This window comes from Cavenderia fasciculata, assembly GCF_000203815.1.
Source record: "Cavenderia fasciculata unplaced genomic scaffold Scf_Dfasci-F-a-25c12.r2-5, whole genome shotgun sequence".
Lineage (NCBI taxonomy): Eukaryota > Evosea > Eumycetozoa > Acytosteliales > Cavenderiaceae > Cavenderia > Cavenderia fasciculata.
In genome coordinates, this window is record NW_004457729.1 from 2,393,417 (window position 1) to 2,406,422 (window position 13,006).

General features: G+C 31.3%; 7 protein-coding genes and 1 non-coding gene across 8 annotated transcripts; 6 read left to right on the forward strand and 2 right to left on the reverse strand.

The window, feature by feature from the left end:
- Nucleotides 1-37: 37 nt before the first annotated feature.
- On the forward strand, nucleotides 38-117 carry DFA_01287. The gene has a single exon. It is a non-coding gene; the product is annotated as a tRNA-Leu (tRNA).
- Nucleotides 118-1,007: 890 nt separating this feature from the next.
- Nucleotides 1,008-1,888, forward strand: DFA_01288 (uncharacterized protein; the record flags this gene model as incomplete). The annotated part of the gene is made up of 2 exons (XM_004359197.1): nucleotides 1,008-1,163; nucleotides 1,241-1,888. The coding sequence occupies 2 exons, from the start codon at nucleotides 1,008-1,010 to the stop codon at nucleotides 1,886-1,888; spliced, it is 804 nt and encodes a 267-aa protein (XP_004359254.1).
- A 126-nt stretch (nucleotides 1,889-2,014) lies between these two features.
- On the forward strand, nucleotides 2,015-3,485 carry DFA_01289 (uncharacterized protein; the record flags this gene model as incomplete). Its single annotated transcript, XM_004359198.1, has 3 exons — nucleotides 2,015-2,512; nucleotides 2,594-3,250; nucleotides 3,309-3,485. The coding sequence occupies 3 exons, from the start codon at nucleotides 2,015-2,017 to the stop codon at nucleotides 3,483-3,485; spliced, it is 1,332 nt and encodes a 443-aa protein (XP_004359255.1).
- A 1,544-nt stretch (nucleotides 3,486-5,029) lies between these two features.
- On the forward strand, nucleotides 5,030-6,371 carry gpaE (G-protein subunit alpha 5; the record flags this gene model as incomplete). Its single annotated transcript, XM_004359199.1, has 4 exons — nucleotides 5,030-5,150; nucleotides 5,281-5,414; nucleotides 5,483-5,637; nucleotides 5,768-6,371. The coding sequence occupies 4 exons, from the start codon at nucleotides 5,030-5,032 to the stop codon at nucleotides 6,369-6,371; spliced, it is 1,014 nt and encodes a 337-aa protein (XP_004359256.1).
- A 111-nt stretch (nucleotides 6,372-6,482) lies between these two features.
- On the reverse strand, nucleotides 6,483-9,323 carry DFA_01291 (uncharacterized protein; the record flags this gene model as incomplete). The annotated part of the gene is made up of 6 exons (XM_004359200.1): nucleotides 6,483-6,703; nucleotides 6,762-7,026; nucleotides 7,089-8,069; nucleotides 8,147-8,295; nucleotides 8,719-8,821; nucleotides 8,898-9,323. The coding sequence occupies 6 exons, from the start codon at nucleotides 9,321-9,323 to the stop codon at nucleotides 6,483-6,485; spliced, it is 2,145 nt and encodes a 714-aa protein (XP_004359257.1).
- A 588-nt stretch (nucleotides 9,324-9,911) lies between these two features.
- On the forward strand, nucleotides 9,912-10,495 carry DFA_01292 (uncharacterized protein; the record flags this gene model as incomplete). The annotated part of the gene is made up of 3 exons (XM_004359201.1): nucleotides 9,912-10,067; nucleotides 10,145-10,222; nucleotides 10,301-10,495. 3 exons carry the CDS (start codon nucleotides 9,912-9,914, stop codon nucleotides 10,493-10,495), a joined length of 429 nt encoding a protein of 142 aa, XP_004359258.1.
- Nucleotides 10,496-10,574: 79 nt separating this feature from the next.
- On the reverse strand, nucleotides 10,575-11,255 carry DFA_01293 (uncharacterized protein; the record flags this gene model as incomplete). Its single annotated transcript, XM_004359202.1, has 1 exon — nucleotides 10,575-11,255. One exon carries the CDS (start codon nucleotides 11,253-11,255, stop codon nucleotides 10,575-10,577), a length of 681 nt encoding a protein of 226 aa, XP_004359259.1.
- A 440-nt stretch (nucleotides 11,256-11,695) lies between these two features.
- DFA_01294 (uncharacterized protein) lies at nucleotides 11,696-12,962 on the forward strand (the record flags this gene model as incomplete). The annotated part of the gene is made up of 3 exons (XM_004359203.1): nucleotides 11,696-11,816; nucleotides 11,914-12,395; nucleotides 12,459-12,962. 3 exons carry the CDS (start codon nucleotides 11,696-11,698, stop codon nucleotides 12,960-12,962), a joined length of 1,107 nt encoding a protein of 368 aa, XP_004359260.1.
- Between the last annotated feature and the right edge of the window lie 44 nt (nucleotides 12,963-13,006).

Consider the following 13,006-nt stretch of genomic DNA (forward strand, 5'->3'; position numbering starts at 1 on the left):
AAATAAGTAGGCTTTTTCGGATTTGGTGTCATCAGCGGATTCTTTGGTCGAGCGGTCTAAGACGTCAGTTTAAGGCACTGATCCTCCGGGGCGTGGGTTCAAATCCCACAGGAATCATCTAATCTTTTTTTCCCCATTTTTTTCCTTTCCCCTTTCATGTCCTTTCCCCTTTCATGTCCTTTCCCCTTTCATGTCCTTTCCCCTTTTTTCCTTTCCCCTTTTTTTCCTTCCCCTTTCATGTCCTTTCCCCTTTTTTCCTTTCCCCTTTTTTTCCTTTCCCCTTTCATGTCCTTTCCCCTTTTTTCCTTTCCCCTTTTTTTCCTTCCCCTCCCCTCCTTTCCCCTTCTTTCATGTCCTTTCCCCTTTTTTCCTTTCCCCTCCCCTCCTTTCCCCTTCTTTCATGTCCTTTCCCCTTTTTTCCTTTCCCCATCCTTCATGACTTTCCCCTTTTTTCCTTTCCCCTCCCTCCCTTCCCTTTCCTTTCATGTCTCTCCTCCCTCCTTTCATGTCCTCTCCCTCCCCTCCTTTCATGTCCTCTCCCTCCCCTCCATTCATGTCCTCTCCCTCCCCTCCTTTCATGTCCTCTCCCTCCCCTCCTTTCTGTTTTTTTCCACTCTCTCCTTGCCTTTCTTTTTTCCACTCTCTCTACCAAAAAATGTCATTCTACTCGTACAACGTACCAATAGCATCCCTTGGTCATTGGCATCTCGTTCGCAACTCTAACCAAGTTTGTGTTCTTTTTTTTAATATCATATTCAGACACATAGAGTTGATCAATGGTAACAAACACCAATTGTTAGTGCTCTGAGGATTGACATATGTTTGTGGTGAGCGCAAAGGCAATGATAGGTAATGTATTACTATTTTTTAAAATGACTTCCCACATGTAGTTTTAAAAATAATTTAAATTATATTATTTTAATTTAAAAAGTATCAGCGTGTTAACAACAACAACATTCATTATTCAAAAGAGTGAGAATATTCTCTACTACTAAAAGAACTCTATAATGTCAACATTACTTAAACTTGTACATGTAACATTATTTATCACTATTACATATGGTTTGATTACCTTTTATCATGCCTTTATCAAATTTGGTTCTGGTATTACTGGTACCAATCATCCTTTGATGATATTGACATTCTTAACTTTTTGGGGACAAGTAAGTTTAAACTAAAACTAGTTATATCTGTACTCTGATCATTATATCAATCGATTTTCTTACTTTTCTATCTTTAGATCATTTATACATTTTATTATTTTTGGGTAGTGATGGTTGATATGGTTGATTTATTTGGATTAAAGAGTAGTGCACCCAATCTATACCAAATAACATTAAAGGCAAGAGACTCTACATTTAGATCATTGGTGTTTCCTGTTGGGTTGATTGTATCGATCTTGTTTTGGGGACTGTATGTATATGATCGCAATTTTATCTATCCTCCAACGACAGAGGCAGTCTATCCACTTGGTCTAAATCACATTCAACACACTATACCTGCATTTGCAGCAATCTTTGAAATGATGCTTGTCAATCATCAGTACCACCATCAACTATCGACAGGCACCACCACTGAACCAAGTACTGCCAATGTCTACTCTGACGTTGTCAATCTCATCTCGTTCCTTCTCTTTTACATGTCACTCTTTTTGGCATCCAAGGTTTATCTAGGACGTTGGCCATATCCCTTCCTCGGAGTGATTCCAGTCTACTCTAAAGTCATTTTCGTCTTTTCATCGTGTTGCTTTTTTGTCTCAATCTATACAATTGGTAGAATGATTGCATTCAAGAGATGGGGTGGTAAATCTGAATTCCCTCAACCTGCAAGAATAAGAAGAAATATTAATACTTTTACAACAACAATTAAAAGTAATAAATTAGATTAATTATATATATATATTTTTTTCGAAGAAACTCAAAAATTATAAGAGCAAAGAGTTGCCAAGTTTAATTTCATTTGAGTGTTCATCTTTTATTATCTTTTCTTTTTATCTTTCTTTTTTTTTATTATTATGGATACATCAATAATACAAGAATGGAATCATATATTAAGATCAACATATAGTATATGTATAGCAGATGGATGGTTTGAAAAGTGTGTCAATCATATCTTGAAGAATCATTCTAGGTATAGTTCAAATACAAGATTATTGACAGATCAGACAAGTCTCAAAAGAGAAAAGGATGGTGTATTGGAAGAAGTATACAAATGTGTATTGTTGTCGGATATACATGACTTTGCAGATCAATCAAATCTATTCATCAATGATGCAACTTCGACGCGATGGAATGATCATACAACCAAAGTACAACAAATGACTGGTGGTCCCTATTTTATGCAAATCAATCAAACCAAAAACATATCTGAACCATTTGAAACTAGGTTTGATCATGATGCATCATCAATGAGAACTCTAAGCTTTCAACTTTCAGATGGAAAACATACCTTTAAAGCAATAGAACATACTTTTATCTCTTTCATTTCTCCTCAACTTGCTCCTGGTACAAAGGTAAAAATGACAAATAACAAATGACACAAATGAATGTTATATATGTATTAAACTCTATTTATATTATTGTTATTTTTTTAGGTATTATTAAAAGATGTACCAATTAGAAGAGGTTTATTATTACTAGACAATAATAATATAAGATTATTAGGTGGTAGTGTAGATAAACTTTCAAATTCAAATATTATTGATAAACAAATTATTCAAAATCAAATTAATAATAATAATCAAAATAATAATAATAATAATAACAACAATCAAACTGCTACTAATAATAATATAAATAATAATAATAGAAGTAAAAATCAACCAATAACAATTAATTATCAAAATGATAATGATCATTATGAATATGATGCAAATGATTTTATGGATATGGGTGATGATCAACCAATGGATAATGATAATGATGATGTTTTTGGATTAAATCAACGTCCTCCTCCAACTCCGAGTAGACCAATAACAAAAGCCCCAACCATTTCATTATCAATATCAAAGAAAACAGCAACAACAACAAACAAGTCACCACCATTATTATCATCATCATCATCAAAAGAAAAAGAATATCAATATTGTTATATATCAACATTTTTAGATCAACAATTACGAGGAGGACAAACTAGTACAAAATATTTAAAAACTCTTGGAATCATTACTGGATGTACAAAAGACAAGGATGACATTTTAGTTACCATATCAGATGGTACTGGTTTATTACAAGTAATACTTTCAAATAATGTTTGTACATCCAAAAATAATATAAATCAATCTATTTTATACTTATTTTCTGTTTTAGGTAATTAAATTATTAACAAACAATCAAAAAGAAGATTTATCAAATGTATTACAAAAAACTGAAGGTATATTTTCAATTACAATGCCATCTTTAACCAATACATTTGGTACATTGGATAATGTAAATGAACCCGATGAAACATTTATTTCCTTTTTAGAGAATGAATTGATTGGTTGAAAACAAGTACAACCTAGAGAACCACCTCTTTGATTGTGATGATCAAGATTTGTTGTTATCTTAGTAAGAACAGTCTGCGTATGATGTGCAACTCAAATCTCGTCTTGAAAAGATAATGTTGTTTTCAAAGATCCTGTTCTAAAAATGTGACAACAAACAAAAGGGGGGTGGCCTCACTGTTGAGACCCACCAAAAAACCCAAAATCAGAGCGGTAACGAAAAAGAGCATACTAGCTTGGATAAAATTTTGCAAGAAAAGATTTCTCAGCAGTTAGAGGTGGAGTCGCATTTCGCAAGCCCAGCTCGCACACCGTGCACCCCACTGTTATGTGGCGTATGACCTGTCGATCGTCATCACTCATACAAACAGAAGAATAAAAAACAAAAATAATAAAAAAAAAAATCTCCAAACTTAGCAGGGAGTTGCTGGGCTCACGCTCAAAGCCAGATTTCTCAATCATCACCATCAGTAGTTTTCACAATAAGATTCAAAGATCATAAGCGTAAACAGTACAGATACAGATACAACAAGTAATCGATTGTAGTAGTATCAGTAGTAGTAGTAGGATCAACTTTTTATAGTACAATGTAAGTGATCAAAAAAACACAGTCTAAAGTAAAAAGTAGAAAAAAAAAACAAACAAAAAGAGTAGTACCCAAGTTGGAGTTAAAAAAGTAGAAAGGATAGATGATTATCGTCTTTTTTAACAACAACATCACTATATACTATAAACACCAAAACGTTGGTGTGGTGTGGTATAGTGATCATCATCAAAAAAAATTAAAAAAGCGAGAGAGTGTTGATTATTGTTGGGGGAGAGAGATAGAAAGAGAACATGAAGAGTAGTATAGTAGTAGTAATGGTGGTAACTTGATATTTTATCACCACGTTTTTTAAAAAATGATGATAGAGATATTATATTTTATTTATTATTGGTTCGTTTGTTTGTTTGGTAAGAAGGAAGGAGAGACAACGAGCAAAAAATTTATATACAAATAACCAAACAAATAATCAAACAAACAAACACTGCACTTGCCTTGATTGATTAATCAAACACAAACACACCCCCCCTCACACTTTTTGTTGTTCTTCTTCTTCTCTTTTTTTTTTTTCCTCTCTCTTCTATCAATTTTTAAAAAGTCTACCAACCAACCAACTACTACTAGGAGGAAGGAGAGATTTTAAATAATAATAATAATAATAAAAGGTTTAATATACATATATATATTTACTGACAATCCATTACCATTTCTTCCATTACCATTTAGATTGTATTTTTATAGGTTTCTTCATTCTTTTTTTAGAGAGTTTTTTTTTTTTTTTTTCGTCTATTACCATCAAACATCATCAAATCAAAAATATCACACAACAGAAAGCAGTTAGTTATAAACACCATCAAACAACAATTTCTTTTTTTTTTTACATTTGTATAACAATCAAACAACCTAGGCTAACGCAACAACAACAACAACAACAATAACAATACTAATAATCAGAATAATCATAAATCAGAATAATAATAGAAGAACAGAAAAGATAGAAAATGGGATGTATATTAACAGTTGAAGAAAAGAAGAGTAGATCTATAGATTACCAATTGAGAAAGGATGGTAACTATGCAAAGAATGAAACCAAATTATTATTGTTGGGTCCAGGTGAATCTGGTATGTATTAAATATAGAAAAGTGATGATCAATATTAATCAATCAATATTAATATATCAATCAATTATAATAATCAACATGTGAATTTCAGGTAAATCAACAATCTTTAAACAAATGAAAATTATTTCAGAAGATGGAGGTTTCTCAACAGAAGAAAGATTAGAATATAGATATATTATTTATGGAAATTGTATAAGTCAAATGAAGGTATTAGTAATGCACGCAATCAAAACCGAACTTAAACCAGCCAATCCAGAAAATGAAGTAAATATATTATATCCATCCAGTCGATATATATTTATTGACACCAAATTCCATTCATCACATTTTAGGAAAGATTTGATAGAATTTCAAAGATTACACCAGGAGGTAATTCATGGTCTTTGGAAGTTGCCAATGATATCAAGGCACTATGGGATGATGAAAATATTAAAAAGGTTTATGAACAAAGAGATAAGAGTTTCCAATTAAATGATTCTGCTGAATAGTATGTAGAGAAAAGGAAAAGGAAAAAGAAAAGGAAAAAAAAGAAACAGAGTGAATAGAGATCACTCCCTCAATACATTCTAATGTACCTTTACATATTCTAATATTTAATTTTTTCTATTTATTTTTAGTTTCTTTAAGAATATTGCAAGATTTGCAACAGATGATTATGTACCAAGTCAAGATGATGTTTTGAGATCTAGAGTTAGAACAACAGGTATTCAAGAAGCCAATTTCAAGTTCCACGATATTGAATTTAGAATGCTCGATGTTGGTGGACAACGTAGTGAACGTCGTAAATGGATTCATTGTTTTGACTCTGTCACTGCAGTTATATTTTGTGTGGCATTGAGTGAATACGATCAATCACTCAGAGAAGATGAATCACAAAACAGAATGAAAGAGTCGTTGTTGCTCTTTGACGAAATCATCAACAGTCATTGGTTCCGCAGCACCGCCTTTATCCTCTTTTTCAACAAGGTCGATCTCTTTAGAGAAAAGATTACAAAGATCGAACTCGGCGAATTCTTCCCAGCCTACAAGGGTGGTCTCAACTACGAAAATGGCAGTCAGTTTGTTAAAAAGATGTTTTTGGACCAAAGCCACAGCTCTCATATGATTTTCCCTCATTTCACCTGCGCCATTGATACTCAAAACATTCAATTTGTATTCCAGGCCGTAAGAGAAACATTGTTAATGCATGTCCTCGGTGGTTTGGGTTGGGAAATGAATTAATAATAAATATTAATTAAATATATAATAAATAGAGAGAAAATAAAAATAGAAAATAAAAAAAATTAATAATCAAAAAAAAAAAACAAAACAAAAAAAAAAGTAAAATATAATTTATTTATTTCTTTTCTTAAAATCACCAATACCATTATATCCCATCATAATCATAGCAGCAATACCAAATGGTAACATTGATATCATCCACCAACTAAAACCCAGATGATCAACTATATATCCAAGTAAAAATCCACTAAATCCAGATGCTGTATATTGACAACTAGTAAGTAATCCTGCCATTAATGATGCATTTCTTGTTACTCCTAAATCCAATAATGCTAAACGAAAAAAATGAGTATGGAAAATATTATTTCTTTTTTTTTTCTTTTTCCTTACCAGTAACAGCTAAAACATTATTAGCACCTAAAATTAATACAAGTGTAAGATAAAGTATTAATACAGCACCAACTTGATTGGTTATAAAATATAATATAACAATGCAAATATTCATCAACAAAAAAAAGATAAATAGAGCTGGTGGTCTTTTAGAATTGAATACATGGTCTGATAAAAGTCCACATATAATCCCTCCCAATGTTGCTCCAACCGTTACTCCTGCTGAACTAATTGATATTAATGAATTTGATGCATCTGGAAATTTCTAAAAAATAATAATATTAATAGAAGTTATATTTGTTTGTTTTGTTTTATATTTTTACATACAAATTTTAAAAAAGGAATAAACCAAGATATAAAACCTTCTTTAATCCAACCACAACAAAATAAACAAAGAGCATTTAATATATTATCTCTTGAAAATACTTGTTCAATATTTTCTTTTTGTAAAACCTCTTTTGTTATTGTTTTTAAAACTTGTTTAAATGACCTTTTCTCTCGAAGTTGTACATTATGTCTTGTTTCGTCTAGATCTACTTCTTCCATTGCTCCATCTTTTTGAATATTTGAAAGTAAAATACCTCCACCACCATCAGAATCCAATTGATCCAATTCTTCTTCATGTGTTGTTGTTGAATAACTATTAATAATAATGGCTGATGATACTGCTTGTTCACCTTTTATTTGATTCTTTTCACCTTCTTCTCCCTCTTTCTCCTCATCTTCACCCTCTTCTTTTAGGACCAATGGTAATGATGAGGTTGTAAAATCATATTTCCAACCTGCTTGATATGGTTTCTCTTTAACACGAAACCAAATACCAATTGCACAAATAATAAGAAATGCTCCGGGTAGTATGAATAGAAATCCCCAATGTAGTGGTGAGTTGACAATGGTAGTGCCAACACTAAGAGTAAAGAAAAAGGCAGTTGCCAAGACACTCGAAAAAATACCACCAAAAAGACCAAGATCGCTTTTCCTGTACCATCCAGAGTTGATCTTGTTGACTGATCCCGTCGAGAGGGATTGAAGCACAAAATTGATAGCATTAAAGAACCCAAACAATAGAGTTGGAGGAATAGAATGTGCTCCACCAACTAGGATAATGACACCCAACAAAACATTAACTATACCAGATCCCATCGTTCCAATGACGACAGAGTATTTTGAACCAAAATAATCACCAAACGACCCGGTAAACGGTGCAAACAAGGCATAGGTCCAATATCCAATACTCAATATCCATCCATATGAACTTGAACTTAAATTTATATCATTTGATATTCTATCATCTGTTAATAATGTAAACTAAATAGATAGAAAGGATTGTTAAATTATTTGTTTTAAAAAAAAGAGATTCTTTTTCTTCCTCTTATTGAACATACATTATATCTACCAATATAGATTGCACTATAACCCAATGCCAATAAGAACCAATTAATAAATCTAGGTATTCTAAATTGTATTGGTAAAGGATCAATAGGTGATACTTTAAATATATCAACCAATGTACATGTTACAATTACTCCTATCACTATAATATTATATAAATTAATATCGATCAGTTGATCAAGGGGGGTGATAGAATGAAATAAATAGTCATACCAAAAACTAATAATACTATTGATACAGGATCCCCCATCCTTGTTATAATATAATATATCTTTTATCTCTCCCTTCTTATATCTATTAATATCTCTATCTCTTTAAAATAACATTGTTGTTTAAGTCATCAATCGCAACTCACTCTTACAACAACAAAAAGGCAATTGTACGATTACAACACTGTGTCGGGATATCAAGAAGAGAGACACGCAATTTAATAATTGGGAATGAGCCGAAACCCATTTTTGGTCATAGTAATCGAAAAACAAAACAAATGTTTGTTGACAAGATAGAGGTGTACAGTCAGAATAGATTTAAATTATTATATTTATTTATTGATTAATAAATTTACTATAATTGGCTGTTTTTAAAGGATATGGATCATATTCCTTTTTATAAGTTGGTTTATATTGTGAATTGGTTTGATCATGTGCTGGTTTAAACGTCATCTCAATCTAAATAATTAAATAAATAAATAAATAATTAATTAATAAATAATACATAAATATTTGTTGTTCTATCTATACATACTAAACATTTCTTATTTTCAAGTTGAACCAATTTAAGATGAATATTTCTTGGTTGAAATGTTGGTTTATAATATTCAATCACATCGAATACCTTTTCAATCTTTCCATAGAATATCTTTCTAGTTGGATTGTAAGCACCACGAGATCCAATGATGGCACTGATCACCTTTGCTCTAGCACTTTTAGACATTTTATGAGAGTTTAGTGATTCGATCAAATCATCAAACTCTTGTTTAGTCATCACCCCATCCAACACGTGTTGGTATCTATCATAATGATTTTTAAATCCAATATAGAATCCCCAGAATGGTGATGGATTACATTTAATTGGTATTGTTATTAATTGATCATCTTGTTGTTCATGATTATCATTGATGATGTCTTCTGTGTTGTTGTTGTTGTTGTTGTTGTTGTTGTTGTTTTCCATGATTAATATTATTTAATGTTATTCCAACATTGTATGTAGATATATATATATATAAAAAGTTATAAATAAATGATTTGATTTAAAATGATAATGATCAATGATGAGTAATTTATAGAGAGAGAGAACCAAACCCCGACAACACATAATCAGAACTTTAGAAACCCCACACACTATAATTATGTGTACCAGGCTTGAAAATCAGTGTCAGACAATTAATTCTGATATCTTGGGGAATGACTTGTAACCCTCACACCCACCTTGAACAAAACTGTTTCATCTTATTCTAAAATTAATTTTTTGATCATTAAAATAAACTATTTTCAAAAATATTATTAATATTATTTGTTTTCTTTGATATAATATATATATATATAATATATGTACTATGAGATTTATATTACAACAATGAATAAATAGAAATTGATGACACCCGAATTGACTTTCGTTTGTTTTATTCGTTTTTTTTTTGACGAGCATCGTTTTAAATTAATAATTGGTTCATAATCGTATTCATTTCTCTATATATCTTATATCTATATATATCACAAAGATTAAAAGAAAGAGATGAAGATTCTTACATATAATATGATGGCTTGCACAAAGAAGCAATGTGTAGGTCGTGGATTCCCTTTAAAGTTGGAAGCCAATGAAATCGCTCAACTTAGTCAACCATTCAACTATGAATTTGTAAAGAATATATTCCCAAAGCTTGATTGGAATGGTATACAATTAGTTGCTAAACAAGTATGAATGAATCATAGAACATAGATAGTTAGTCTGATCATATATATATTAACCTCTCTATTCATTCAATTCAAAAGTTAAATGTTGTTTTACCAGAACAAGGAAGTGTAGAAGATGAAGAATTTGTAAAGACATTATTTAATTTATTATGTAATGTAAGTATCACGTACATCAAGAATGAGGATTTAGGAATGATTAAACAATCAATATACTAAAACATATAATATTTTCAGCTTAAAGTTATCAATGGATCATTGACATGTCCAAGTTGTAACAGAGTTTACCCTATCGAAGTTGGTATTCCAAACATGTTATTAAAAGAAGAGGAAATTTATCAAGATATTCAACGTATGGCAGACAAGGAAAAAGAAGCACAAGAAGAGGAAAGCGATGAAGAGGAAGATAGTGATGAAGAAATGGAAGAATAAATAGAACAAAACAATGTATTAACTTATGGAAAACAAACAAACAACAACGAACAAACGATTTCGTATATATGGCAATTCATTATTTGGAATCTTCTTCTTCCTCTTTTTTATTATTATTATTAGTTGGTGACGCGGTTGATTTGTGATGATGTTTATGAACAGTTGAAGATAATTGATGGAGTAAAGTTTTCTCTTCTGGTGATAGATTGATTACATGTCTTGAAAGGATATATTTAATTTCACCCAATTTATCCTTGTCGTCTCTAAGGGTACGGGTATTGTCATGATTGATGAATCGTTTGGTTAGAGTGGCAGCACCAAACATGAGAGATCCAATGAATCCACCTCGAAGTCCACTGGCAGCACCACCTGTCAATATCATTGAGGCGGCAGCACATGATACACCACCCGATATAAAAGAGTTTGCCACTGGTTGAACGGCAATAGAACGATCGAGTGCATATGAAGTGCCTTGGTAGACAACACCGATGAATGAGAAATTGACCACCGACTTTAACAGTGAAGTGACACGATCAGTGTTTCTAATGGCAAGAGGTGTCAATAAACCAACAGCCACACCAACACCTGCTCCAACAGCTGCACCCTTTATCAATGTATCAGTGATCGATTCGAATTTATGAAAGAGCAAATAATGAACTCTTTGATGTTCCACATCTCTTTCTTGTGTCAATGCTTTCAGTTCCTCTGAATCTACCAATATTTTGGTTCTTCCTTCTTCTTCTTGTTTGTTATTTGTCATTATTAAATAATGATAATGATGAGTTTGTTTGTTTGTTCGTTGAGAGAAGAAAGATTATATGCAATGAACTAGTTAGTGCACTTTGCACTTGCAGTCAGAACAATTTAAATTAATAAAAAATTAAAATTATTATCATTTGATACTGAGAAGAGGTGAATTATATTTTCAAAATATATATCTATTATAATATAATATTATTATTATTCATTATAGCAACATTATTGTAATACATATTGTATTCATACTCCCTTTTAATTCGCGCTTTGGGTTTGAAAATTTGAATCAAAGAGGTTGTTGAAGGTTCACTTTTATTCCGCGCTTTATTTATTTGATTTTAAAACAACAACAAATAATCATACATACATTCATATACTTACATTACAAAGACTATGAAGTTTTGATCGATCAAAACAGTAAGAAAGGAAGAAAGAAAGAAAAGAATGAGCGAAGCATATGCAAGATCTCTATGTAAAGTAGTAGTTGCACAATTAGTTAAAGCATTGGGGTTCACTTCAATATCACACGCAGCTTGTGAAGCTTTGACTGATATCATTAAATTATGTAAGTTAACAAATATTCATGTTGCAATCCATCTATGATTGATTGATTGATTGATTGATTGGTTGATCTAATTCAAACTATCTATTATTTTTTTTAGATATAGAAGAGATTGGTACACGAGCACATAGTTATAGTGAATTGGCGTGTAGGACAGATTCAAACTTTCATGATGTGCGACAAGCATTTACAGACATGTCGGTCGATATGAACGATCTATCACAGTATCTATTGCAAGCCGATGAGATACCATTTGCAAAAACATTTACACCATTCCCTATACCTTCTGTTACCAATGTCAGTAATAATAATAATAATAATACATCTTCATCTTCATCTCCTCTTCATACACACAACAAAAAATCAACAACAACCGATAATGATCAAGATAATGAAAACAATGAAGAAAAAGAAAAAGATACTAAAAATGATCCAAACAACAACAATAAGGAAAAAAACAATGAAGAGACTACTAGTCACTTTATAACCAAACTAGGTGATGATCAACACAACGAATTTCCACCAAACATACCATCCTTTTTACCTAAATTCCCAGATCGTCATACATTTTCTAAAACTCCTGTAAGTTTTTTAGTTATAGTTAATCTAATGATTTATTTATTTATTTATATATTATTCATTTAGTTATATGGAGAAGTTATTACAGATCCAAATGCACTTAAAAAGACAAAAAACAAACAAAAAAGAAAGGTTGAAAAGAATTTAATTAAATTATCATCAATCACTACACCAACACCAATTACATCTTATGATTTAAAGAATCAAAAAACCAATAACAACAATAATAATAATAATGAAGACCATCAAGACGATCAAGATAATGATACCGATAACGATTTTGTAGATAATAGACTAAACAAACAACAACCACCTCAGAATTCTGGCATAGCACCTACACCATTACATGATATTAATAGTACCTATTTTGCCAAACACGATGATATGGGTAGACGAAACGACGAACTACCACGACGAGGAGCTGGAGGTGAAGAAGATAACGAACGTGCTAAAAAGAGACAAAAGTCTGAACGTATTTTGGCACTTACTCATGACAATTCATCATCATCATCATCATCATCATCATCAGCTCAAGCCTCTAATCAAAATCCTTCTACTCCAAATTTATAAAATCTGATATCAAATGTAAACAAATCAACAAAAAAGACTGATTA